This window comes from Emys orbicularis, chromosome 23 (assembly GCF_028017835.1).
Source record: "Emys orbicularis isolate rEmyOrb1 chromosome 23, rEmyOrb1.hap1, whole genome shotgun sequence".
Classification (NCBI taxonomy): Eukaryota; Metazoa; Chordata; order Testudines; family Emydidae; genus Emys; species Emys orbicularis.
Window position 1 is genome coordinate 10,699,829 of NC_088705.1, and position 27,502 is coordinate 10,727,330.

General features: G+C 46.9%; 2 protein-coding genes across 2 annotated transcripts; one reads left to right on the forward strand and one right to left on the reverse strand.

Annotated features, from left to right (window-relative positions):
• Positions 1-2,524: 2,524 nt before the first annotated feature.
• On the reverse strand, positions 2,525-4,696 carry NR0B2 (nuclear receptor subfamily 0 group B member 2). The gene is made up of 2 exons (XM_065421855.1): positions 4,153-4,696; positions 2,525-2,805 (listed from the first exon to the last, which is right to left on the reverse strand). The coding sequence occupies exons 1-2, from the start codon at positions 4,694-4,696 to the stop codon at positions 2,525-2,527; spliced, it is 825 nt and encodes a 274-aa protein (XP_065277927.1).
• Positions 4,697-9,915: 5,219 nt separating this feature from the next.
• NUDC (nuclear distribution C, dynein complex regulator) lies at positions 9,916-27,288 on the forward strand. Its single transcript, XM_065421678.1, has 9 exons — positions 9,916-10,068; positions 13,921-13,998; positions 19,888-20,091; positions 20,677-20,763; positions 21,172-21,285; positions 21,782-21,976; positions 23,022-23,105; positions 23,977-24,095; positions 25,729-27,288. The coding sequence occupies exons 1-9, from the start codon at positions 9,970-9,972 to the stop codon at positions 25,778-25,780; spliced, it is 1,032 nt and encodes a 343-aa protein (XP_065277750.1). The 5' UTR covers positions 9,916-9,969; the 3' UTR covers positions 25,781-27,288.
• Positions 27,289-27,502: the final 214 nt, after the last annotated feature.

The following is a 27,502-nucleotide window of genomic DNA, read 5'->3' on the forward strand; positions in this document are numbered from 1 at the left end:
CTCAGCTCAGTTCCCAGTGGAACGTGGCCGCAACACTAAGCCAGCAGCACAACTGGCACAAATTGGCCCAGTTAATTGGCAAGCTCAGCAGAGAGGCCAAAGACTGAATGGACATGGAGCCTGAACTTTATTTTCACCGCTAGTGCCTAGGGGCTACATTTTGAGGTGTGTCTATGTTGCAACAAACACCTTTTTCTAGACCCACCCACATTATGTTACACCAACTAAGGCTCCCTGAGACTAATACCCACTTACACCCAACTCTTCCACATCAGTTCTGAATCTGGCCCACAGTATACAGGCCATGTCTATACTACAGCTGCTACATCGGCACAGCTAGGGCACTGGAGCAGTGTGTCTGTAGCGCCGTAGCGTAGATGCTTCCTACATAAAGGGGAAGGGTTTTTCAGTCAATGTAGGTAATCCATCTTTCCGATAGGCAGGAGCTAGGTCGAGAGAAGAATCCTTCTGTCAACATAGGTAGACCTTACCCCGACGTAGGCGCGGCTAACTATGTTGCTTAGGGCACAACGTTTTTCAAATCCTGTGCAAAGTAACTAGGTCGACCTAAGTTTTAAGTGTAGACCAGGCTAAGGGAGTCTAGTGTTGCAGCTGCGTCACTATAGCATTTCTAATGTAGACACCCTCAGTGAGTGTCAGGGAGTCTCGTTTACACATCACTTCTGAATCTGGCCCAATGCCTTCAGGGTGGGATTGAGGTACGGCTGGTGAAGGGAAGCGCCGTAGGGGAATGTTGCAATTCTGCTGACTGTGATTTTCCTGTTCAGTCTCCATGGCTATTAAGCAGACACCCTTCCTCAGCAATGTTTATGTACAACATTAATTTTGTTTTGCAGTTTAAGATGACAAATGCTGTCAAGATAGGATGCATTTTCGAGGGGATTTTCTGGAGACGGTGCCTCATCCCATTCAAATCATCTTTGGGTTCTCAAACCTGTGGCAGGCTTTCCTAAGTTTCAGTAAAATGCAACATGCACTAATGTAGACCCTTTCCAAAACAGAACCACCATTTTCCAAAAGGTAATACATTTTATTTAAAAAAAATAATTTACTGCATTTTATATACAAATCACAGACTAACATCCACTCACAAAACACTGACCTCTGAACTCTGTACAAAGGCTGTTTTCTTTGTGTAGATCAGTACCTAGTATGGAGGAATGGGAGCAACCAGTCAGTAGTCTAGGAAGCAGACGCTCAGCTGCAGAATCTGCAGGTCTGTGCAACCACTACAGCTCCTTCTCTATAGCGTGTACCATCTAGGTAATATCACTCACTGTTACACAAATGGACTTAAGCTCACCAGCCCTACCTGTTCTTAATATCACTGCAAACACCTTCATAACATTTAGCTAAAATGGAGCTCTTAGTCACTTGAGCTCATACATTGACTAAGGGGTATTAGATTCCGCCACCCTAACATTAGTGGTACAAACATTAAGTGGAACATTACTCAGAGTAGTCCCATTTTCTTCCACATGTCTACTCAATTTGAGTAAGGGTGGCAAAATGTGGCTCTCTGTGAACTCTTTTAGCTTTAATACTGTCTGGCCCTTGCCCTGTCCGTGTTTGAAACAGGGATAGATGTTTTATGGCTACTTCTCTAAGATTCCAAGGCACTTAGTTAACCAGTCACACAATACACACACACAGGTACTATATAAGGGCCTGATTCCACAATACTTGTTATCACTCATATGAGTGATTCCATTCACTCTCAGTACTGCTCAGCGTGATTAGAGTTTGCGGAATTAGGCCCTTGTGTATGGATCGACTGAGAAGGTGAAATCCTGGCCTCACTGAAATCAATGGCAGAGCTCCCATAGACTTCAGTGGGGCTGAAATTTGACCCTGAATCACAAAATGTGGATCATGGTCTAATCCAATGCATTGTGTATTGCAGGCCTGTTTTCAGAGGTGCTGAGTACCCACTGAATCCATTGAGCACGGCAGGCAGAGTGAGTGCTGAGCACATCTAAAAATCAGGTTATGTGTGTGTAACAGAGGCTTTCTATGGCAATTTTAGCCTTTAAAACGGTAAGACTCCATTTGGTTCAAAGCCCTGGTTTCAATCCCCTTCTTTCTCAGAGAAGTGCTTCTCTGACCTGAATATTTCCCAGGGAAAATGTCAGCCCAGAGGATTATTTTGTATGGAATGTTTTAAGGACATTGGCCATGCTTTTTTCATGTTACTGTGCAGTGAAATAGTAACATCACACATACTTCAGAAACGACTTGGCTTTATGAGTTCAGTATGTACAGGGGCTGATGTCTGCTGTAAACAAATGAGTTACAGTCTTAAATGTTTTGTGCCTTAGTTGAGATTTTCAACCACTCAAGCTGTTGCCTGAGCCCAACTGAAATACAAACACAAATCCAGGTGTCTGCAAGTCCACAGTATCTTTCCCACTAAATCCCCATTCCCAGATTAACGTTACTGTCCCTTGAAACTCAGCTCAATGCTCAGGAGGTGCATGTGAGAGTGGCCGCTGAATCTGATCTCTCAGGAGGCTGTGTGTGATGAAAGAGTCAGTCGCCTGCAGGTTATTTCATACAGCATTTCAGTGATCACCTCAATAATGTCTGCATTGCCAATGATCGGTCGAAAGAAGAGGTCTGTGATAAGTGCAGGAGGAATGGACCGCAAGGTGGAGGCAATCAGCAAGATGCGGGCAAAGCGGCCCTGGTCCTCTGGGTGGAGGGGCACTAGGACTTCTCGGAGCGCTCTCTGTGCTTCCCGTTGGAGGCTCTCGATGTACAAAGAGGCCCTGAGACCTGGGACATCTATGAAGAGAGAAACAACAGGAAATACAAATGAAAGTTAGGCTCTGCTTCCCAAGCTAAGGCCCAGTCCCAGTTTCTTACCATGCATGTGCCTCTGCTGAAGGCTTGTTAGGCACTATTGCTAGTGATTCACAATCAAATCTGATTTATTTCTACTGCACAGGCAGGCAGAGGCACAGGCAGGCACACAGAGAAATATACATGCCTCCTTAGCATGTATACATGCCTTCCATAGCACCAAGGGATTCTAAAGTACTTCAAAAAGAACGAAGAGTACTTGTGGCACCTTAGAGACTAACAAATTTATTTGCGCATAAGCTTTTGTGGGCTAAAACCCACTTCATCGGATGCATGCAGTGGAAAATACAGTAGAAAGATATATATACACAGCGAACATGAAAAAATGGGTGTTGCCATACCAACTATAATGAGAGTAATCAATTAAGGTGGGCTATAATCAGCAGGAGAAAAAAAAAACGTTTGTAGTGATAATTAGGATGGCCCATTTCCAACAGTTGACAAGGTGTGAGTAACAGTGGGGGGGGGGGAATTAGCAGGGGGAAATAGTTTTTACTTTGTGTAATGACCCATCCACTCCCAGTCTTTATTCAAGCCTAATTTAATGGTGTCCAGTTTGCAAATTAATTCCAATTCTGCAATTTCTCGTTGGAGTCTGTTTTTGAATTTTTGTTGTTGGAATATTGTAACGTTGAGGTCACTAACTCATACATGCAGCACCGATATGCAGCCACTTCTGGGGTGGAGAGCACCAATTCTTTAATAGTGTGTAACACAACAAGGGAGGTGAAATATTGATCAATGAAGCCAGGGCAAACCCCAGCTCTAGCAAAACATGCCCTAAAATCCTATTGTCCCTGAAGGATATGCAAGAACTCCATTTTAAAGTCTTATTTAAAATATTCCCTTCCCTCTTCACCCACAGTAAACTGCATAGGACTCAGTTTATCTGCCTCAGAAAGATGAAGAACTGAATCAACCCTGTTAGGATTTGAGAGACTGCAAATCTAATGAGCCATCCCGATCAGCATAGTTGGCTCCGAGATCTATGAGTTAAAGCAGGTGACTGAGTGGAGAAAGTCACTTACAGCCTGAATTCCAGAAGTCAATGGGAGCTGGAGATGCTCAGCACCTCTGAAAATTAGCCCCTAAAATGCCCTGTGCCTCAGTTTACCTGTCTGTAAAATGGAGATATTCCTTCCAGCTTATAAAGTGATTTGAGCTCCCTGGATGGATGGACAGACAGATAGATATTCATTGCTAGATGCTATTGTGTGCCATGCCTTCTCTCCCTGCCGATGGAAAGGTGTGTGAGGATAAGGCACTCACCAGGGTTAAAGAGAATGGCTCCTTTCAGATAAGCATACTCCTTAGGGCTCAGGTCCAGGCTCCAGAATGTGTTCAGGCAGCACTGCAGCCGCTGCACCCCAGCTAGGGTGGGCTGTGTCCTCTCAGGCTCCCGTCTCTTACTCTGGCCATCGAGGAGAATCCTCTTGAGCATGCTAGGGGCTGGGGTTTCCATCACCTCGAATGTCACCATCTCCTGAACCAGCCCCAGAATGAAGAGGGGAGCCCAGCAGCTGTCCAGAAGCAGCAGCTGGTCTCCCCGGGGCAGCAGCTGGAAGGAGGGCAGGTTCTTCATGAAGCTGACTGTTTTCACAAGGACATCAGAGGCTGCCTGGCAGGTGACCTCAGGTGTTTGGAGGCAGACGGTGCGACGCTTCTGGCACAGGCAGCGCTGCTGGGATGGGCTATGGCTGCCCCATTTGTGGTTCAGGTTCTGGCTCAGGAGGGTATAGAGGATGGCGTTTCGATTCTCCTCACTGTGGCACTGGCATCTCTCACAGTCCAGGTCCATGCTGCACGTCGTCATTGCTGAGCCTGGCAAGTGGATCCCGTCAGGTCCCAAGGATGAAACTCTTGTGCACCTGGCCGGATGGATCTGTGAGCACAACTGGTCCCTTGCAAATGCTGCTGTATCAGTCAAAGCTCTCTGACTGCAGCCTGCTTCTCCCAGCTCAGTAGCCCCTCTCACCTCCTTGGCTGTTATTCCTGGCTCTATTTATAAGGCTCTGTGATGAGTGAAACACCCCCTTAGCAGCCTTGACCTCTCTCTGACTGAGCAGCATTCATTGAAAAACAACTCGACCCTGGACTGATTGGCTAGGGAAGTGGGGCCTCCACGTGGTGCCGATAAGCGTTTTCTCAATGAAAGTGCCAGTTGGGGCCAGGAGGATGGGACAGGATCGGGATGGCAGATTGAGTGGCCTTCTTATCTGGATTACCCAAACAGTATAAATAAAGTCATTAACCTAGCCCGTACCATGGCACCAAGGCCCCAGGTGTGTAATCAGGCAATGCTATATGACAGGTGTCATTGCCAAAGAGTTCACACACACACACAGCCCTTGTCTGGAGCAAGAGACCAGTAGCAAAACAGCCTGTCAACTCTGGCCTTGGAAAGAGCAACCTGGAAGTCATTTTATCAGCAGGTTGTTTGTTTAACCTTGTTGACAACAGGCTGCCGTTGTTGCAGATAAAGAAAAGAAACCCAACTAACTACAAAGGGCATCTCTAGTACTTAGAGGAAGGCTGGGGCCTAAGGTATCTTGTGTGTTTCAGGGAGGGAGGAAATACTGGGGAGTTTGAGGGTCTTTTTACTTTCTGTCTTGATTTCCCAGGAGATTTCATCAGTTTATAGACAGAAATTGTGTTAGACACAGGTTAGATACATGGATGTGTATGTCTTCACATTTCAAGGAGTGCCATGACTCAGAGGAATTTCTAGAGCAGGAAGAAGTCCCTTAATTGAAACCCCTCCGCATCCAGGATCCTGAAGCCCAATCCTAAAGAACATGAAGGAAGGAAGAGCCATGCTATCTAGTTCCTTGCCTTAGTGAGTGGGAGGGAAGAAGTTGGGAAAGCTAGGTGGGAATACAGAGGGGGACCTAATGGAGTGAAGAAAGAGGTAGGTGACATGTTTACAAGGGAGAAGAAGACACCCGTTTACCCAGTGCAGGGCAGAGTGGAACTTTTTGTCACTAGAGGTGCCCAGTGGAGATCACCAAACTATGAAAAGTCTTAGGAAAATAATGACTACTGGACCCCTTCTCCCAATGGTAAACGGTGTAATTTTCATAATGTTAATAGGTTCATTTAGACAGGTTGAGTCATGGGCATGTGTCCACCAGACAAGCATTGTAAGTTGTAAAGGGTTGATTTGAGCTCTCACTGATTTACTCTCCGCATGAAATTAGAATAAAAGAAGATCAGCACTTCTGTTCCCAGATGTCTTGCTACATGATCAGTGCCAGAATCTACATATCTCAGTGTGGAATTAAAACCAGGATAAGAGAGCTAGAGGAAGGTCTGGGTTACATATGAGCTATTATGATCAGATTAGGCAGAACTGAAGAGAAAGCCATCTAAGATGGCATATCATTGGAGAAAGGGCGGCAAACCTGCCTAATAAGATGCTCTGTGACCAGAATTAGCATTTAGCAAAAGAAAGGAAAATTGATTGCTCTTTCAGGAGTCCTGCATCCCAGGCAAGCTCTATAACTCTCTACCTCTAGCAGCAGGATCAGAGGGGAGGTGTCATGCTGTCTGGAGTGCTTCACGGCCGTGAGTGCCAACCTCAGGGCAGACTGTCAAAAAGCAGACAAACACCCCAAACCGGTTGTATGTTCTATAATTAAATGTCACCAACTCAGTAACAAATGTGAACTCCTGAAGCACTATAACAGTCTTACCATGGAGTCCCAGACAGTCCCCTTGGACAGTCCAGTCTATCTTGCCACCCAGGCAAGCTGGACTGAGTGATAGATGGTTGCCATACACCAAAGATCACAAAAGATTCAGGTTGTTTCCAGTCCCAAGAGACCAGTCGCTTACCCCAGGTCAATTTGTACTTCAGATCTTACACCAAAGATAACACTTGTAGCCAATCCTATAGTAAACTAAGGATTCATTAACTAGGAAAAAGAAATAAAAGTTATTTGCAGGTTAAAGCAGGCAACATATATACAGAAATGAGTTACAGTCTATGGTTTCAAAAGGTGACAGAGATGTAATAATCCTGTCAGCACCAAATGTCGTTTAGGGCTAACCCAAGTTGACCCTGAGGATCTCTGCTAATTTCCTAGCTCCAGCCCTTTGAGAGTCCAAACAGCAAAGAGATGACGAATTTTCATACCAGCTATCTATATTTCCTTCCATAATCCAAGACGATGAGATGAGCTTCCTTGCACATAGTGGGGGAGGACCATTAATCCAGTCTTTGTATCGTGATGTTTCACAATGGTCCACTTAGTTTTGACAGCCCTTCTTGATGGGCGGGGGAACCACTCCTCTTGCTGGGTCCACAAATTCAGAGCAACATTTTACAGCTATAAAGCAAAACTGAGATATTACCTTATAGAACGGGATACAGACATTTCAAGTAAGATTAATGCATACAGCAACTTACAAGCATTTTATAGAAACTAAACACGTCTTTACAAGTCTAACACCTATCTTGAATAATACTAACATACAGGTGAGCTAGTTTGATTTCCTTCCAGCTATCTGTCAGTGCTCAGCTGACATCTTCAGCCTTGGCAAAAGCTGGCACCTGATCTACCAGCGTCACAGGAGGAAATAACTTAATGGCAGAACCTCTCACCTTCTCCTGCAGTGGGACTCAGACACTATGATGGTGAGCACGTTATAAGAACCTGGACAGAGAGAGGTTAGTTAGATGCACTGTTTTGAATTATGCAGAATTCCCACTGAAGTCAGTAGGTCTTTGTCTGAGTTAGGATTGTGGCATTTTATATAATAAAAATAAATAAATAAATACAGGACACTGGGCCACCTTTGCAAAATGTGCCATGGAACAGTTAGTGAACACAAATGGTCAGGACCTCAGTTTTACATTTTGTCCTAAAGATGGCACTTCCAGCAGCACAAGACCTCCTAATACCATACTGGAGCATTTGTTCAGAACTGCTTCAGAAGGAAGAGCTCCATCTTCTGAATCACAATCACCACAAAGAATCCCGAATTTCACATTACTCCACATCATCTCCAAGTAGCCCTAACGTAGATATTTTCTCTTCATATGATACATACATGCTGCTTAATTTTTTCAGCCCTGGATTTAGCAGGTCGAATAGCAATGGATTTGGGAGTGAAAATATAAGAACCTACTTAACCAACTACTATTTCTGCTTTTCTCTCCCCTCCAAAATCTGAGCAACCAACAAGATGAGGAAACACAAACACAAACTTCACCCAAAGGAGTACCTCCACATTTCCAAACTTCTCCTAATCTTTATTTGAACTGCTCTTACAGCATATTATTGGATGTCATTTTTACAGCAGCTTTCATGATGAAGGCTCCCACAGCAGTGGATAGTCAGCACATATTATATTCAACAGTGAGTGGAATGGAGATTTTGGCCAAGGACAGTGAGACAAATCCACAGTTCTTACCAAAAGTGCAACTTGAAAGGGCCTTATGACCGGATTTTCAGAGGGGCTGAGCACTCAGTGAAGTCAAGGGGAGCACCTCTGAAAATCAGCCCACTGGATTTTGAAGATCTTGTCTGAAAAACCCACGTGCAGCAAACTGCATGGAAATACATTTAACTTCTTCTTCTGAAGAAAGGGCTGAATGGAGCCTAATTCTTAGTACCTGCAGTTCCAAGGAATCCCAATATTTCAAAACTGATGCTTAGACCATTAAACAAACATCTCCCCAAGATAGCCTCTTTGTACCACTAACGTCGGAAAGCACGGAGATCTCTCTGAAGCAGAGCAGAGTGAAAACGGGGTGCTTTGTTTTGATCAGATGTATTGCACTCAGAACAAACTGACGTGGCATTTATCTCTTGTTCCACCCCACTGTTTTGCACAGATCTAAAAAGAGCCCATATTTTGCCTTCCCATTCCAGCACACAAGAAAAGGGGAAATTGATAAATTCACACTGTGGTCAAAAAGACCCAAGCTGTTTAATCACAAAATTGTGTTGGCTCCTCAGCACCAAGCAGAGCAACCCAGAAAGGGTGAAAACAGAGAGAAACTGGTCCATATAAAGTGTGACACATCGGGTGCTGCTTAAGAGAATGATCCATCTTTCCAGCCTCAGTCATGAAATTGGTCAGGGCTACTCATAGCAGCATGGCAAGGGTTAGGAGCCATTTCCTCTTGTGACTATAGCGATATCTTCATTTCTCTACAGCAGCCTGTTTGACCATTGAAGCGGGTGCATCAGCTGGGACCTGTGTTTGCTGCGCCTGATGTTTTTCATTGTGATTAGAGACGGGAACACGTTACTTCCTTCCGTCAGCGCGCAAGCTTGTCATCAGCAATCTGGCTGCCCTCAAGCAACAGAGAGCGGTCTTCCTTGGTTTTGTTTGGATGCCCTTGGTTCCACGCGTGAGGCTGACCTACTCTTTGAAGGAGTCTGAGAAGCCCTGGTTTAAACATTCCCTCACAGCGTTTGCAACCCAGACATCGAGGCCGCCTGGCGTGCGAGGAGAGAAAAAGGAAACGAGCTCCTCCAATCACTACCCAAGTGGAATGAGCAGGAAGTGTGGTGCTCTCCCCCCACCGCCCACCCAGGGTAGACAGGATCCCCCCCTCCCAACCCCCATGACTCCCTCCCACTGCTGCCAGGAACATAGATTCCCATAACCCTTCCCTTTTGGTCACCAAGGCACATGACTCCCCCCCTTTGACCCCATCACAGGCATCTGGCACCATGACTCTCCCTTTGACCCTAATACAGGAGCCGCCCCCGCTCCCCGGACACCCCAGGGTTCCCACCCTAAAACTAGGACCCTTTACTCCCATCATGCCCCTATAGCCCCTGACCTTTGACCCCTCCCTCTTGGGACCACGCGGCCCTTGCGCAGATTTTTCTGGAAGGCCCCGGACGTTGTCAGTAACCATAGCAACCAACGCCAGGCGCCGAACCTGTGCCGGAGCTCCCGCCTCTTCTCCGTTGATTGGCCGCGGCGACAGCCAATCAACTAGCGGTCTGGGGGGGATTGGGCGCGAGGATTGGCTGGCGGGCTTAGCGGCGAGTGGCGGCGGGGGTTCCGGTTCCGGTGTGAGGGGCTGAGGCAGCAGCGGGAGCGGGAGAGGCGGCGGGCGGGATAATGATGGGGCCGAGCGCGGCGGACGCGGCGGAGCAGGAGGAGCGCTTCGACGGGATGCTGTTGGCCATGGCCCAGCAGCACCAGGGCGGCGTGCGCGAGGTAACGCCCGGATCGACGCGCTCGTCAGGCCGCCCCTCCCCCCTGAGCCCCTGACTCTGTTCCGGGCCCGCGTGAAATAGGAACGGGGGCGGGGCTTCAGGGCTGTGATCCCCCCCCCCCAGCTCCTGCGCACGTGCTCCGGCGGCTGCGTTAAGCCACGTGGTCTCTCCCCTGAATCTGAGGTGCCTGTTATTTCCCCTCCAGCCCACGGGCTTGGCTACTTCGGCAGGGAAACGGTGACTCTCAATAAAGAGGAAGGGGTCGGTCTGGTGCTTGTGTCCTGGCCGTTTCAGAAGCACTGAATGCTGCTGTTGGTGACCCAGAGGTTGCCATGTTGATGTTGGGGGGGAGGGATAGCTCAGTGGTTTGAGCATTGGCCTGCTAAACCCAGGGTTGTGAGTTCAATCCTTGAGGGGGCCACTTAGGGATCTGGGGCAAAATCAGTACTTGGTCCTGCTAGTGAAGGCAGGGGGCTGGACTCGATGACCCTTCAGGGTCCCTTCCAGCTCTGTGAAGGAAGGCTGAAAGAATTGGGTTTGTTTAGTTTGGAAAAGAGAAGACTGAGAGGGGACATGATAGCAGTTTTCAGGTATCTAAAAGGGTGTCATAAGGAGGAGGGAGAAAACTTGTTCACCTTAGCCTCTGAGGATAGAACAAGAAGCAATGGGCTTAAACTGCAGCAAGGGAGGTCTAGGTTGGACATTAGGAAAAAGTTCCTAACTGTCAGGGTGGTTAAACACTGGAATAAATTGCCTAGGGAGGTTGTGGAATCTCCATCTCTGGAGATATTTAAGAGTAGGTTAGATAAATGTCTATCAGGGATGGTGTAGACAGTATTTGGTCCTGCCATGCGGGTAGGGGACTGGACTCAATGACCTCTCAAGGTCCCTTCCAGTCCTAGAATCTATGAATCTATGAGATAGGATGTTTGCCAGCAGCCTCCACCCACATTGGTATTGCTTCCACTAGAGTCCTCTGTTGGTCCTCAGGAAACAGGGTGCCTGTGGTAATGGCAGCCTGGAGGACATTGACTTGAATGTATTTCTCTTGTATTTATTATTAATATGGTGCCATTGACACGCATGGCTTTCATAGACAGCCAAGAAGACACAATCCACACTCATGTTACAATTTCAATAGACAAAATATAAGCAAAGGATGTAATATATAAAAGTAAGTTGACTGAGTAGCTATATTAGAGAGACAAGGTGGGTGAGGGACTCTCTCTTATTGGGCCAGCTTCTGTTAGTGAGAGAAACAAGCTCTGGAGCCACACAGACCTCTTCTTCGGGTCTGGAAATGATTCTCCAAGTTCAGTAAAAGATATTACCTCTCCCACTTTGTCTCACTAATATCCTTGGACCAACGCAGCTACATTACATTTATTAGTAGCTATATGGCAGGTTCCTTGTTTGTCACTCATGTCATTGAGCCCTATCCCTGGTGAGCTGTGACCCTAAGAACAACCATATTGAGTCAGACCTATGGTTCGTCTAGCCCAGTATCCTATTTTCCAACAGTGACTGGTGCCAGGTACTTCAGATGGAGTGAATAGAACAAGGCAATTTATCAAGTAATCTATCCCCTGACATCCAGTCCCAGCTTCGAGTGTTGCAACCCTGATGCAAACAAAATTGTTTAAACATGAGCAGTTTCTTTGGCCACTGTCGACAGAGATTTATTTACTGACAATCATCCCAAAATGTTGTGATGACTGTTACATGGTATTTCAAATGACCTAGGAAGATAAATAGGATGGTTAGTTTACCATGGCTTTCAGGCCCACATCAGTCAGGGAAACTGTAGTAGCAACAGCACTTCCTACTGACATAGCATAGCTTTCACCTGAGGTGTGGCAAGGATTTAGTCTCAGTGAGCACAATTTTCCTTTCCTCTCCCATCTCACAGGAATTTTAAATTTCTTGTAGAAATGGCCATGCTGAAACATACCTATATAGTCTAGTCTTCTCATGTGTGAGATGTCTATGGCCCTACCAAATTCATGGTCCATTTTGGTTAATTTCACATTCATAGGATTTTTAAAATAGTAAATTTCATGATTTCAGCTATTTAAATCACGGTGTTGTAATTTTAGGGGTCCTCGCCCATAAAGGAGTTGGGGGGTTGCAAGGTTATTGTAGTGGAGGGGGGGGTACTGCTACCTTTCTGGGCAGCTGGAGAGTGGTGGCTGCTGGCTGGGAGCCTAGCTTTGAAGGCAGAGCCACCACCAGCAGCAACACAGAAGTAAGGACGGTATAGTCACCCTTACTTCTGCGCTGCTGCCTGCAGAACAGGGCCCTCCGTCAGCAGCCACCACTCTCCGGCTGCCCAGCTTTGAAGGCAGCAGCACAGAAGTAAGGGTGGATGGCATGGTATTGCCAACCTTACTTCTGCACTGCTGCTGGGAGTGTGCATCTTTCAGAGCTGAGCTAACAGCCACCTCTCTCCATCCGCCCAGATCTGAAGGCAGCGCAGAAGTAAGGGTGGCAATTCTGTGACACCCTCCCTCCCCAAATAACCTTGCTACCCCCCCCCTTGCAATTCCCTTTTGGATCAGGACCCCCAATGTGAGGAAGCTAATCTCCCATGTGAAATCTGTATAGTATAGGGTAAAAGCACACAACAGACCAAATTTCGTGGGGGGAAGCCAGATTTCACAGTGCATGATGCATTTTTCATGGCCATGAATTTAGTAGGGCCCTACAGAAGCAATTCCTTCTTTTTGCATCCCATGCATCTGGACCATTATGCAATCTATCCTTTAGCTGTGCCATATTAGAGCAGCTATTTGTCTCTGCTTCTATTGAGTCCACTTATCTTTTCCTTGGACAGGGAGAACTTTGCTTGGTGTATGGCCTGGAAATGAGGATACTGGCTCAAATAGTTCTGTCATTCACCAGACTGTTGATTAAAAATTTGCTCAGTGTGATACTACTAAGATTAGGAAAAAGTGATCAGGGATTGTAACAACTGTATTTCAAGCCCTACAGACTTTTCTTGCAGCTGTGCAACAGCCTGGCTTTATTAAACCAGCGTGGTAGATGTTAAGCCCCTAGTTTGCATTGTTGGCCATTGTGAATTACAGAATTTTACAGATTAATTTTTTTTGTTTATTTAGTGAAGTCCAGGCTACTGAGTCATGTGTGCTTTACTTCTTACAAGTGTAGCTGCAGTTTATAATTCTTCATATTTAAGTAAGTGTGCTGTAGTCTCTCTTGTAAAAACAAATAAGACTTGATCACATAAGGTCTCCTATGGCTACTACAACGTTGCTCAGAGCTGAGGAATGATTTGGGGTGGGTGTGTGTGTGTGAGTGAGAAAAAAAATTACTGGGTTTTTACATGAGCAAAGAGACCTAAGCTTATGAGAGTTATTATTAAAAACAAAAAACAAACCAATCCTCACACCAGATAGTTTTAAGGTTATAATTCTAGAAGCCCCCACTGTAACAATAGTAGTCATGGTGGTTCTGAGGGAAGGTGACTTCAAAAGGAATTTTTCAGTCCTCACCCATTGTATAATCTCATGAAGATCTCAAAGGTACAGAACCCAGAAGGCATATCTTTGCAGAATACGCTAGTTGTTGTTTATCTGAGAAATAGGTACGGGAGTTTGATGTCAAGCTTTAAACAGATCTCCAGGTAGACCTGGCTGGGGATTACAGTACAGAACATCAAAAATCTCTCCTTGCTGAGGCGAGAAGTACTGATGGGAACTAGCGTCGCCTGTTGATCTGGCGGCAGTTTGATGTCCTGGCAGGCCAAGAACAAAGTTACTTTGTTTGTTTTTTCTTGGGTAGGTTGAAATCTTTATTTCAAGTCTCCTGAAACTGCCCGTCTTTTGTCTTTCAGCTTGTGAACACATTCTTCAGTTTCCTCAGACGTAAAACTGATTTCTTCATAGGAGGAGAAGAGGGAGTAGCAGAGAAGGTAACTCACCCCATGTGTTCATGATTGATTTCTGACATACTTAGAGCAAGCTATGCCCTATCTGGAAACACTCATTTCTGTGGAGACTGAGTTCTCCATATTCTCCAGTTACTGCTCTGCCTCAGTGTGCTCTCCTGTTGCCATCTGATTCTTTTTCACTGCTCTGTGGGCCTGACTTTCTATGAAACTGCTGAAACATATTAATGAAACAAGGTAATAATAAACTGCCCCATCCACAGCTGAGCATGTTTGCTTGTGCAAGAGGCATCAGTGGTGAAAGGTTTTTGGTTTTTTTGCCTATGCTCTGGCCAAAGGCTTGTTTGGAAAGCAAGCCTGCCAGACATACTGATTTAACTGTGACAGACACTGCAGGATTGATAACCCCAGGTTACCTTGTTTGTTCATTTCAGAAAAAGCACAAAGTCCGTCTCACGGCATATGCAATTGCCACTTTGTCTTTGAGCTGCAGGGTACGACAGTGTTGGTGTGAGGCTGGTGGTCGCTGTGTGGGTGTGGGAGAATTGGACCCTTCAGATTCCAGCAGGCTGGCATTCCTGACCCTACTGCAGAGTACTACATTTCATATTTAATCTCACAATAGACCTAAGTGCTCAAATATGAAGTACCCAAACTTTCTGAATGGCTTCTGTAGTTAGCTACATAGCAGGAGTTCTAAACTTCTTCACAGTGTGGACTATGTTTTAGTAGCATCTCATGGAAACATTAATTTCCATACAGACCACATCCCCTCCTACTGGCTACTGGATAACATCTGTGGCAGGCAACTACAGCAATTCTTGCATGGGGAAAAAAAAATCAGTATTGGGAAATTATTAAATAGATTTGTAGATGCTTTAATGCAGTTTAGCCAGTGGAGGTGAGGAACAAATTCTCTGTGTGCCACCATTAAGTGCTCTACCAACCACTGCTGATCTGCAGGCCAGAGTTTGGGAACCACTGCCATATGGCTTTGTCAATGCTGCATAATGTATACATGCTGTCTAATCTGTGAAATGGAAAAAGAAACTTTAGGATGAAAATGATGCAAAAGATTAACTCCTCTTTCCCCCTCAGTCTGGGGAGAGAGGGACTAGAAATCTTCAAGATCGCAAAGGGATGGGCATATAGTTATAGAAAGAAAATGTGATTAGCACTCTGAATAGAATTTCAGATGACTGACACCTGTAGTGGCTAGAGTTGGGAACTAAAAGTTGAGACTCCTGGCTTCTATGCTGTACTGTCGAAAGTTACATAGCAAGTCAAATCACTTAGCAGCCATACCTTAGTTTCCCCACCTGTAAGAGAAAGATAAGACTTAATTCTCTTGTAAAGTGCTTTGTGATCCTCTGAAAGACATTGCATACAAAACATGACTTCCTCTGCCTTTCACGACATAGTGCCCCCCAACAAAGGTTTGAAGAAGCCAGACTGCTCTATCCCATTCTCCCACTACCCGTCCTTATGCTGAAGTTTCCTTTGGGACTGAAATGTCTTGTGTGTGGTCTCAGCACCAAGGTGAAGCTTTTGTGGTGGCGGGGTAAGGGGAATTATGCTGACATTGGAGGTGAGAATACATGTTTCTCCCCCCCCCCCCCACCTCCTCTTTTTTTTTTTTTTTAAAGGACTTTCTTGTGCTTGACTAACTGAGGGTTTGTTTTTAAAATCATCATAGAATATCAGGGTTGGAAGGGACCTCAGGATGTCATCTAGTCCAACCCCCTGCTCAAAGCAGGACCAATCCCCAACTAAATCAATCCTCACTAGGGATTCATTCCTCAGTAAGGGCAAGTCTTTGACAAGTCACTATACAGACAGTAAACTATACTACATGCAAATACAGATTTTGTGCTTCTGTTCATGGCTATTCAAATGCTGAAGCAACTTTAAGGGTCTTCCAACAGCAAAGACACTTGAAACAGAGCCAATTCCACAGTCAAATGGTTACATAACACCCTGCCACTTGCTGCCGGGTATGCGTCAGTGCCCTGATCTCAATCCCTGACTCTCCTGAGATATGGGTTAGGCATACGGTGGACAGAAATAGCATGCTTCTCCCACCTCCATTTGGGAAAGAACACTGAGCCTCTTTCACACAGCTCTTTGGGATCATAGCTTGGAATTTGACTAGCTGTAGAGGCAGGGAAACCATAATGTTGATTCCTCTTTTGTGGATGGAGAAAGATCCTGGAGAAAACCTTTTCATAAGGCAGCTTCACCTCGAGCAGCACCCCCGCAACAGGCTGTGGCCTGTCAGGGTCTCCCAGCCTCAGTTTCCCCTTTTTATCCACACATGAAGGGAACAATAGTCTGTCTCTGTTACAAAGTTGCCCCTGGGCATAATTGGTATACACCAGTGCAGTAATTCCCCAAAAACCTTGTAATAAAACCATTCTGCAGTTTCCACAGTAAATGTATGAAGATAGTGGTTTTTTCCCCCCATTCCCCTCTTCAGGTTTAGCTCTGCCACATCACTAGCAGCACTCTGTTCCGAATTCTTTTTACACCAATCTAGAATCCCTTTTTCCTGCCTGTGGGAACCAGTCTTCTTGCAGCCCTTCACTCAGGTCTTTGCCCCAAGAGCTCTCCCTCCTGCAGTGTTCCTCTAGGCCTTCCTACCTGTAAGTCCTTCCCCTTGGCAGGGGATCCACTTCCTGCATCAACCCCCTTTCTTCCAGGCTTAGGCTTCCTCTGACCAAGCTGTATCATCCCCTTTTTCCTAGGAGCCACTGCCCACGCCTTCCGCTCATCTAGGATCCCCCACTTCAGTGAGTTCTCACCAGCAGTTCTGTTCTAGCTCTTATCTGAATTCAGCTCTCTTCCAAGCAACTCCTGTAACCTCTTCCTTGCTGCTTCCTGTCTGTCTGTCTGAGGTTCAGCCACCATTCACCTGTTCTGACTCTCCCGATCTCCTGCCCTCTAGTGCCCAGATGCCCTCTCTTAAGCCTAATTTGGGGTCAACTGACCAGTTGCAGGTGCACTGGCCTCTTCCCTTTTAAAGTGCCAGTGTTACCCTGTGCCACATCTGCCTCCTTTTCACTTCCCCTCCCCGAAATGAATTAGAATGGTATTTTAGTAGTACCATCCTTTTGGCTTTTTGGAGACTCAATTCCACTTCTGTGTATGCAATAGAGGGGGTGTGTTTTGAATGTCATATCAAAGAAGGTACTGCAGGCCAGTGTTCCCTCTAATTTTTTCCATCCATGTGCGAAATGAATTTTGTTATGTGCACCACTATTGAGGTAATGTGCAGATCTGCGTCACTAGTAGAAACAAAAAACCTAATTAAAAAATTACCATAGGGATAATTACTCCAGCCAGGACAGGTTAGGCATTTTAGAGCTCACTACTCAAAGAATTACATTTTAAGCATAAGAGAGAAATAAAATTATGAAATGCACAGACCAGTCCAGAAACAAAAAATAACAGCACTTTGAAAGAATAAAATTACAGAGAATATATGTGCATTGCAGGAAGTACCACCAACAACACAAGTATGTGTTGGGAGATGAATGTGTCAGAGACTGTGTGTGTGAGACACAGAGTCAGTGTGTGCAAGCTGGCTGCTGGGGAAGTCAGAGACCATGCATTGTCTCTTTAAGGTACTCACTCGCCAGAAGGCTCATTCAGACCACAACAGCTCTCCTGCTCCTGAGCCCTGTGCCGCCCGCCCCCCCGTGGAGATGGGCAAGGGGAGGCAGAGGAAGGGGGACACCCTGATATCAGCACCCTCTCTGCCCCCCACAGCAAACAGGAGGGTACCAGGAGCAGCCCTCCAGGGGCTCCAAGGTAGAAGGCAAGAGTAGGGTTACCATATTTAAAAAAAAAAAAAGAGGACACTCCACGGGCCCTGGCCCCGCCCCTTTCCCACCCCCGGCCCCATCCCAACTCCACCCATTCTCCGCCCATTCCCCAAAGTCCCCGCCCTAACTCCCCCTCCTCCCTCCCAGCCACGCAAAAAGGGCTGCCTGAGCGCTACCGGCTTCACGGTTTGCCGGGCAGCCTCCAGACCCTGCGCCCCCGGCCAGCGCTTACCCAGCGCAGCTGGAGCCCGGGAGGGGAAGCGCCCAGCCGGCGGCTGGGGTCCGGAGGCAAGGGGGCTGCCCAAAGCCGGAGCGCTCGGGCAGCTCGGCTCTTAAACAGAGCCGAAGAGTCAGCGCCGGAGCAGAGCAGCTGGAGCCCGGGAGGGGAAGTGCCCGGCCGGCGGCTGGGGTCCGGAGGCAAGGGGGCTGCCCGAAGCCGGAGCGCTCGGGCAGCTCGGCTCTTAAACAGCCGAAGAGTCAGGGGAGGAGCAGAGCAGCTGGAGCCCGGGAGGGGAAGTGCCCGGCCGGTATTTTTCCTGGACATGTTCGGCTTTTTGGCATTTCCCCCCGGACGGGGGTTTGATTACCAAAAAGCCGGACATGTCCGGGAAAAACCGGACGTATGATAACCCTAGGCAAGAGCAATGTGGCTGCAGAGCAGTGGGGGGAGGGGCACCTGAGCACATGCTGCTCTGGCTCCGCTAATCAAGTGCGTGATTCACTCCTGGGTGGCCGGGCTGCTTAGGGGGAACAGAGTACTGCACTTCTGCTGTGTACATAAAGATTTAATAATAATTGTATCCTTCTCCCCCTGTACTGGTTTGTAGTCAGTTGTATAATTAGCTGAGGTCCAGAATCTCTGAGCTGCTTTGGGCCAGTTCACCCTGATAAGTGCCGATCACATCCTTGGGACTTCCTCTGGTTAAACTCGTACCCTTTGATATAAGGAATCTCTTCCTCCCTTTGATTCCTATCTGTGACGGTTGCCAGGGGTACCCAGCATTGCTCCCACCTGCCTTGCATCACATTCTCCCCAGATGTTCTCTTTCCTGTCTGAAGAGCTAGTGTGTCTTCCATAGCAGAACTGTGTTTTCACTACGTGCTGCCTCGCACAGTACCTCTGGCATTATCAACAGCTGGGTTATTCCTCTGGCTTCCTGCCTGTTTACTCAACTCTCCCTCCAAGCAGTGCAGCCATTTACATCACAGACCTCGATATTCTGCCTTTCTTGAGTGCTCCTGGGGCAGGGTTATATGGTAACTTGTTCCCAAGCGATATAATTTGGTTTTCAAAGCTCTCTCCGACAAACTATAGCTTTCAGGTAAAAATTGATGCTTCTAGGTTTTTAAGTATTCATTGTTATTTCTTTTTCCCTATTCTGCCAACAATGCAAGGTGTTTACAAAGAATAGTATGAATGCAAGGTCTCCACCCTAAATAGCTTACTGTCTAAATATTAAATTGGATAATTATCCATCTAGTATACAGGGACGCTTCAGATGGGAAAGGCCTTCTGTGTACTCCACCTGGAAAGCATCCGGATCCAGTTATAACACATTATACACCTATAACTTCTTCCACGGGGGGGATCTCAAAGCATTGACAAACACTAGTTATCAGAGCCTCCTGGTCGGTATTCTCACTTTACAGATGAGTAAGGCACAGAGACTACATGACTCGTTTAAGGTGAGACGACAAATCCTTGGCACAGAGCTGGGTATACAAACTAGGGTCCTGAATCTCCATTGCACTTTCGCCTCTGCAAAGTAGCCGTTAAACACTGCCAAATCAAATGGTAGGATTTTACACGACACAAGGTACAGGGCAATGGAGAATCCGGCTCAAGGAGTACTTTTCTTCTATGGGCAGGGACTTGGAAAGTATTCTGAACTTTCCCAGATATCCTGTCAGACACCACCTCAAATCATGGGATGAAAAGAGAGGGAAATATCCCTGGGTCAGTGCTTTTGAGGAACATGTGTGCTCTGCAGTAGACTTATGAGGGAGGTGGAGTCTCCCTTCAGCTGCTGCCACCCAGGTTCGTGGTGAATTCTTAAAACTCATCCATCATTGGGCTCCTTTCTTTCAGTTAATCACAGAGACGTTCAACCACCACAACAAGCTGGCTCAGAAAGAGCGGAAGGAGAAAAAGGCCCAGCAAGAGGCAGAACGGCGTGAAAAGACAGAGCGAGCTGCCAAACTCGCTAAAGAAAAGAAGCAGGAAGATAATGAGCCAAGGATCAAGGAGCTTACAGAGGAAGAGGCGGAAAGGTTGCAACAGGAAATTGACCAGGTGAGAGCTCAGTATGGTGAGCATTTGTGTGCGCACTATGTGCCTTTTTTAAAGGGAGACTGTATGGGGCTAGAGCCAGGCTTCTTGGTTGGCTTGTGTGCAACCCAATCAGTAGTGACTGGTATAATTCAGTTAGAAGCTTGGTGCTTGTTCAAATATCCAGAATACCAGACTGGAGCAGCTGTTGCATTTCCAAGTTAATCTAAGCCTGCCCAATCTTCCTTCTCCTTGGTTCTCTTACAAGTTACTTTGCCCCAGTGCCCTCAGCAAGCGCTCTTATTGCAACAGAGCGCTCTGGCACGGTCTCTGAGTAACTCTCTCTGCAGTTACACTGGGGAAAGGAGCAGAGGCGGGCTGATGCCATGCCAGTCTGCCTCTTGGACAGTGGGGCTTTCCTGTTACATGGTGCAGTAGAGCTGGAATTCCCCCCCCCCCCCAAGTTTCCTGTAGTTCTGAGTCATGCACAGGCCTGCAGCTTTATCTAAAGAAGGAAATGGGGCCACCTAGTGCTGTATTAGTACATTTCATTTGTCAGAGTTTCACAGACATCAGATAATCAGTCTGGGATGTTTGGGTTTTTAACAGAAAAAAGAGCAAAAACAAGATGAGCCCAAAGATGTCTCAGTGAAACCCTGTGAGAATCAAACGGAATCTCCAGAGCCCAGTAAACAGGTAATGTGTTCCCAGAGTCTTCCTCAGATCTGGGGAGGGGGACGTGTGCATCTGAACAACATTGAGGTGGCCTCTCAGTATGTGGGGGAGTGTGCCATCTGAACGGTGTGGAGTGTCCTCTGTGAGAGCGTGCACTGGAGGTCTTCAGTGCTTCTGCCATCTGTACTCCCTGCCCATTTGGAGAATGCAACAGATTCTCAAAGACATTCCCTAATTTTTTTAAAATCTGATGCTTTAAAAGGGAAATCTCTGCCTTCTAATTCTGGACTGGATCTACATGGAGTGCCTTGGCCATCAAACACATAATTAACTGGAAGATCCCATATGAATTTAAAGAGCCATTCTTACTAGTGAAATGTATATGCAGGCTTGAAAACCTCTTTACTGATGCTTAAATTGTCTGTTTAGGAGACAGATGATGAGGAAGAAGATGAGAAGGATAAAGGAAAACTTAAACCAAACTCTGGGAATGGGGCTGATCTTCCCAACTATAGGTGGACGCAGACCCTTTCTGAACTGGATGTAAGTGCTGCCTTTGACTGGGGATGCGAGGAATTCTAGCCTTGAAACTTGAGGGCAGGCCCTGCTATGAACTGTGCAGCCATTGATCAGTAACAAGGTCAGCTAGCTCAGTGATATGCTTTGTATTCTGGTTGTCCAAGAAGATAACAGTTAACAGTGTTTAGCTGTAGCACACCAATAATGGGAGAGAGCTTGGCAGATAAGATGCTTTGAGGCCCTTTTGTCATCCTGCCTCAATCTTGACCTTGTTGAAGTGAGACCGCACTCCTATTTTGCTCATCCTGTGTGACCCACTTGAGAGCTGTCAGGCATCATCTTGCCAGATTTCTGCTTCAGCCCCCACAGAATCCATATATTTAATGCACAAAGAGCATGTCCTGCACTGGCATATACCTTGTAGCTCAGATGAACTCAAGGTAGAGAGTCTTGGAGCAGTAACACAAGGGGAAGTGAGAGAGCTCTCTGATCCCTCCTTCTCCCTCTCTCTCCTGTCCAGCTGGCCATACCATTCAAGGTGAACTTCCGGCTGAAGGGGAAGGATGTGGTGGTGGACATTCAGAGACGGCACCTGAAAGTGGGGCTGAAGGGTCACCCCCCAGTGATTGAAGGAGACCTATACAATGAAGTGAAGGTGGAGGAGAGCTCCTGGCTGATTGAGGATGGTAAAATAGTCACCGTGCACCTGGAGAAGGTAAGAATATAAACGCCATACTGGGTCAGACCAGTGATCCATCTACACAGTATTTTGACACCTCAATCTGGGACAGTTCTTCATGGCTTGTCTACACTTAAAATGGTGCAGCAGTGGGTACTCCACCGCCCCGAGAGGAGGTAGCTAGGTCAACAGGAGAATTCTCCCATGGATCTAGCACTGTCTACACAGGGGTTAGGTTAGTTTAATCGTGTTGCTCAGGGGTGTGGATTTTTTACTGTGACATAGTTATACTGACCTAATTTCCTAGCGTAGACCAGGCCTCAGATTTGTCACCTAAAAAGAACGGCTCAGGTCTGGAACTTTCTCTCACATCCTGTACAAGGTACAGCAGGGTGAATCAGTGATAGCATTCAGGCTCATGTCTGTTATACATCCCCCAGAGCCAGGAACCTTGAGAGTTAAGGTTGTATTTTCACTCCTGTTCTTTGGTACAGTATTGCTTGAGCCTATATACTACTCCACTTAGGGACATCAGATTTTTGAGGACCAGAGTCTGACCAGATTTTCAGCTGTAACTTTTAATTGATCCATGCTCCTGGATTGGCCACTCACTCTTTGAGAATGGAGTCAGCTTTTCTTTTAAAGTTGAGTGCATTATCGGAGTGAAGTGCTGGTCTGTCTTTCACCTGCGGTATGTGAACATCTGGGCACAGCTGGTGTCATGTGCTGGCAGGTTTCAGTGTGGCAGTGTTCCTTTTATGCCATTTCAGTTGTAGTTGATTTAATAATAGGAACATGGGTTTGCCCATTCTGGACGCTGTCTCCTTGCAGATTGTTGCTACCAGTGGTAATTCCTGCCATTTGGGATTAAACTGAGGTGGTTGAGAATGGGAAAGCTGCCTTTTATATCCAGGCTTTATCTTCTGATGGGCATTGTCAGTTAAGGGCTACACAAGCTGAGTTTGATTCCAGCGACTGTTTCTTTGTTATAAAAAAGTAACCCCCCTAAATATCCCATATGAGCATTTCCAGAGAACGTGCTGTTTGCGAAGTGTTCTTTACTGCCGCCTCTCCTCTTTAGATCAACAAGATGGAATGGTGGAGCAAGCTAGTCCCCACGGACCCAGAAATCAACACCAAGAAAATTAACCCAGAGAACTCAAAGGTAATATCTGTTTGTCACCCCATTAGCCATAGTGAAGAGGGGCTGTGAACTTGATCACAAGTTGATCACAGCAGTCTTAAACCTTTTGGCCTCTACCATGTATTCACTCTGCAAGCAAAGTAAATGGGGCCAAAGGACACAGAATCCAAAGGGGTTGAAGACTTGGGAGAAATATTGATCTATGGGACTATAAGAAGCGTGGCAGGCAACTCTTCACACTGCCCCATGAGAGACCTGGTCTGAATTAGAAGTGGGACTGTAGAATTTCTTGTGTCCAGGGAAAACAAGGTGTAAATTTGTCACTGCCCATGGTGACAGTGTTGCATTAGTCTGAGAAGAAACCTCTGCTCTGAGTAAGGAAAACCCCTTCCCCTGACTTCATATACCATGCGTTCAATGTTACTCCAGAGACGTTTGCTCCTATAGAATCCAGTGAGTGTTCACCTGGAGTGGGGTGTAGGGAGCCTGTTCAAAGAAACATGAGGAGCCTCCTCATGGAACAGTTTTTGGATCAGAGTATGACTGTAATGGAATATTTGTGAGAGACTTTGTGAGTGTATTCCCTGACTGGGGGTATGGCTGGCATAACTAGAAAGAGGTGATCTAGCAAGTTAAATCATTCAAAAGCATGAGATTGTGTTGGCTACTTGAAAGCTACCCTACCATGCAATCTGAATCCAGCAAAACCTTATTGCAGTGAGTGCAGTTGGATTTACAGGTCAGTTGCTATATAAGTAGGTCTGTAGTTTGCATGCTATGGTGCACTGAAATTTTACTCTGTCTTAGTTCACTGTAAGCAGAGGTTCTGTATGTAGGCCATGGGGTCTGTGGTTTGTTCCTCCATCTATAACAGAATCTCCTTGGGTTTTAGTTGTCAGACCTGGACAGTGAAACTCGCAGCATGGTGGAGAAAATGATGTATGATCAACGTCAGAAATCCATGGGGCTCCCCACGTCTGATGAACAGAAGAAGCAGGATATACTGAAAAAGTGCGTAGAGAGAATTCATCCATGGGTACTTTCTTCCCCACCTCCCTTGAGCAATTTTGTGTGTCAGCCATATGTCATGAGTAATAGGAGGGGGAAGAATGACTGACGACGCATGAGACGGGTTTGGCCTTGGAGCCTGTCTGCATTCACTTGCAGAATTCAGTTGAAATGTTTTAGACATTGACCCTCAGCGTTGGGATGGGAACATACTGAATTGTGCTGTGTTGTACAGCCCTGCTCTAGGGCTAGCTTCAAGTGCAGGGAGTAAGACACAGCAGGTGGTGTCTGGGCTGGAGGTATTGTCTCTATGGAGCCACTGAGATCATGTAAAAGCTCATTAATCTCTCTCAACCTAGTAGCCCAGATAACTTTTCCTCCCCCACACATCCTACATTAGACAGCTGTCTCCAAGCCAATAGCACGTTTATATCTTTATAGCTCTGTTTGGCGTAACTGCACCTTGGAGTTCCTGTGAGTAACTTTCCTGCCAAGGCCATGTGGGGTCAGTGCCCACATCTGCTGGGGATGAGAGGAAGGGTAACTGTGGGTCATGCAGCTTCCCCTTGTAAATGCAAAACCGCCTCTTTTCCCTGGGATGAAACAAGGATTAGTGTAGCAGGACAGTTTCTCCTGCTACCATCTCACCTTCCTTGGTTTTTCTGCACAGATGCAGACTTTACTGATGTTTTTTTGATCAGCACCATAGGGGCTTGTTCAAGCTAAAGGTCCATCAGGTTTATATGCTGTGCGCTTCTAGTAAGATGACTTGTCATTCCAAAACGTACATCCCTACACCCTAAACTGAGACTGTCTTCCGTCACCCCTCAGGAAGAATCTGGGCTTGCCCTTGCCTCCCTGAGCAGTGTAGACAGGATCTCTTGTACACAAGATCACTTGTTGAATGTTCTCCGTAAGCTTGGTCCCAGTGTTCTTTGACTGGTGGAGAATGGGCATGAAGTTTAGACTGTCTGGCCCAGTTAGATTCCTTCTCTCTGCCAACAAAGTCCTCTCTGCTGACATACAGCCTACTGGAGCTGGGTTTCTGTGCCATCCTTCTCTTGCTACTGTTCTCACTACCACAGTAGCGGAGCCATCTCCGACAACCCCAGTAATATGTCTGACTAAGTAATATGTCTAATTTAGATCAGAATCCCCTCACCCCCATTATCAACAGCGCAGCTGCTACGTGTCTGCCCTGAAGGTAACAGTTCCCAAGGGTGTGTCCCATTAATAACCGTTGCTCGTTTACACCTGTTGGCCTTGATGACTGGGTAACGTTACTGATATTATTAACAGGAGCAGGAAGGAGTGAGGTGGTGTCCAGGGTTCCTTGCACGGGAAGCTCTGCAAATCAACATGGCTAATGTGAGACCTGCAGGCCTGGGGAAGGGGAGGGCAGCAGCCATCATGGTAGCAAGTGAAAGTGACAGCAGAGAGGGCATTGCTATCCTCTTCCTATGTAGAAGAGGGGATTAATGCGTCCCCATTATACAGGAGCTGTTGTGAGGATAGATTGAACAGTGCCTAGGAAATGTCAAGCTCTCTACTGTGTGTGTGTAAAATGTTGCAGAATAGCATTAAGTAGCATGCAGCCTGCCTAGCTCGTTCACTTGTGCACCTTTCTTTCTTGCAGGTTCATGGAGCAGCATCCAGAAATGGACTTTTCAAAGGCTAAATTCAACTGAGCCCCTCTTTTTTCCCCCTCCACTCCCTTCAGACAGGCCATGGAATGGGGCAGGATGTGCATGGGTCGGGGGGAGGGAAGGGTCATCTCCTGACCTTAGGCGAGTAAACACTCCTGTCATCCCCAAGAGAACTTGCCATGGAAGCAGCTTCATGACTGGCATCCCCGCTGTTGCCAGTCCAGCACAATGCCAGGTCTTTGTATCAGTTTGCAGCAGTAGCGCCTGCCAGACATGTAGCCAGCTGGCTCACATTGATATAGACCGTGAGGACCTTGCGTGGCAGAGAGGAGGGGGTAAAGCAAAAAAGTCTACGCAAGTCAGGCTAAAGCAATGTTTGAACATCTCCTGGGACTGTCACTTGCCTCTTGAGGACCCCCTAACCCCAGTCCTTGGTTAAGAACCAGTCTAGTTGTGACAGGAGTGGAGCTGTCCTCCCAACTCCTGCTTTGAAACTGAGCAGTTGGAGCCTTTATGAGCAAAATTCCATCTTCTGTCTCCCCCTGACCCTCCCTCCCTCCCCGATGTACCTGCTCCAAAGCAAGCTGCACCTGTAAAACTCTTACAGGACACAGCACCCTGGCTAGGACCCCCCCCCCCTGTGTTTATTAGGCAAATTGACCCAGAGGGGGGATCAGCTGTGGCATTTGGGGTATTGGTCCTACCTTCAGTAATACAGCACTGTTCACAGTGGGTAAGTCCCTTAACTCTTCCTGCATGACTGCTCTGCTCTCCTGTAGGAACAGTTGGCTTGTTTTGTAACACTTTCCTAGCCTTCCTCTGTTTGCTGTGGGGGGCGCTCCCCAATAAGGCCTGCCTTCACCCTTGGTCTTTGGAGTAGAGGCTAATGTGCCAATTAAACACCATTTTATCTACAACAGAGAAGGATTTTACTCCTCCCAGTCCACACTGGTACAAATCCATTTCAGTTATCGGAGGACATTGCTCCACTAGTCACCTCTCTGCTGCTCAAATGAGCTGGGAAGGGGCTTTGTGGCCTTTCTAACTTGGGGGAGGCGCTAGAGCTGAATCGTGCCTGGGGAGCGAGGAGGGGTCAGTGGCTGATTTGCCCACTGCGTGGGATTGGCTCAGTGCTGTTGTTGGGCTTGGTGAAAATGGGACAACTGGATGGCTACAGACGTCAGGGGAGAGGTCACTAAAGTTGTGTGTGTGTGTGTGTGTGTGTGTGTGTGTGTGTGTGTGTGTGTGTGTGTGTGATTCTGCTATCCTGTGAATGAGCAGCACTGAGGCTCTCCAGCTGTTGCAAAGGGAGGGGTGGATGGTAGGCAGGAAAGAGCCCTCTGGGCAGTGACAGCTCTTGCTGGAGGTTTGATCTTTCCACCTATTTCAAGTTAGTGTTTGCCAAGAGGCCTCCTCTCTTCCATCTGTTGATTGGTCAACAAGCGTCCCCTGCATTCTCTCCTCTCTAGGGTGCTGCTGACTCGAGTAACTTGTTTTCTGCATGTTCATATCATTGTTAAAGCTGCACTTGTAAAATAAAGGAAATAGAGTGACGTGCATGTGTAATTGTGTGGGTTGATAATGGGGCAGCACCTGGTCTGAAAGCAGTAGAAGGTGGAAATGGAGAACACTAGGGGCTGGCCTGATGAGGGTTTAGGCCAGGGAGTCTCAAACTGTGCCTGGACCAACTGTGAGCTGCAGCGCCCTGTCTGAGGCTCCCCAGAATGAAACATTTGAAAGCAATAAGGAGGTGGGGTCGGCTGG

Bases quoted from the DNA above. Each gene is read 5' to 3' on its own strand.
- NR0B2 (XM_065421855.1), bottom strand. From the start codon at position 4,696: ATGACGACGTGCAGCATGGACCTGGACTGTGAGAGATGCCAGTGCCAC. The intron at 2,806-4,152 runs GTGAGTGCCTTA...CTCTCTTCATAG, and splicing joins AGCCATTCTCTTTAACCCTG to ATGTCCCAGGTCTCAGGGCC.
- NUDC (XM_065421678.1), top strand. From the start codon at position 9,970: ATGATGGGGCCGAGCGCGGCGGACGCGGCGGAGCAGGAGGAGCGCTTC. The intron at 21,286-21,781 runs GTAAGTGCTGCC...TCTCCTGTCCAG, and splicing joins AGACCCTTTCTGAACTGGAT to CTGGCCATACCATTCAAGGT. The intron at 21,977-23,021 runs GTAAGAATATAA...TCTCCTCTTTAG, and splicing joins TCACCGTGCACCTGGAGAAG to ATCAACAAGATGGAATGGTG.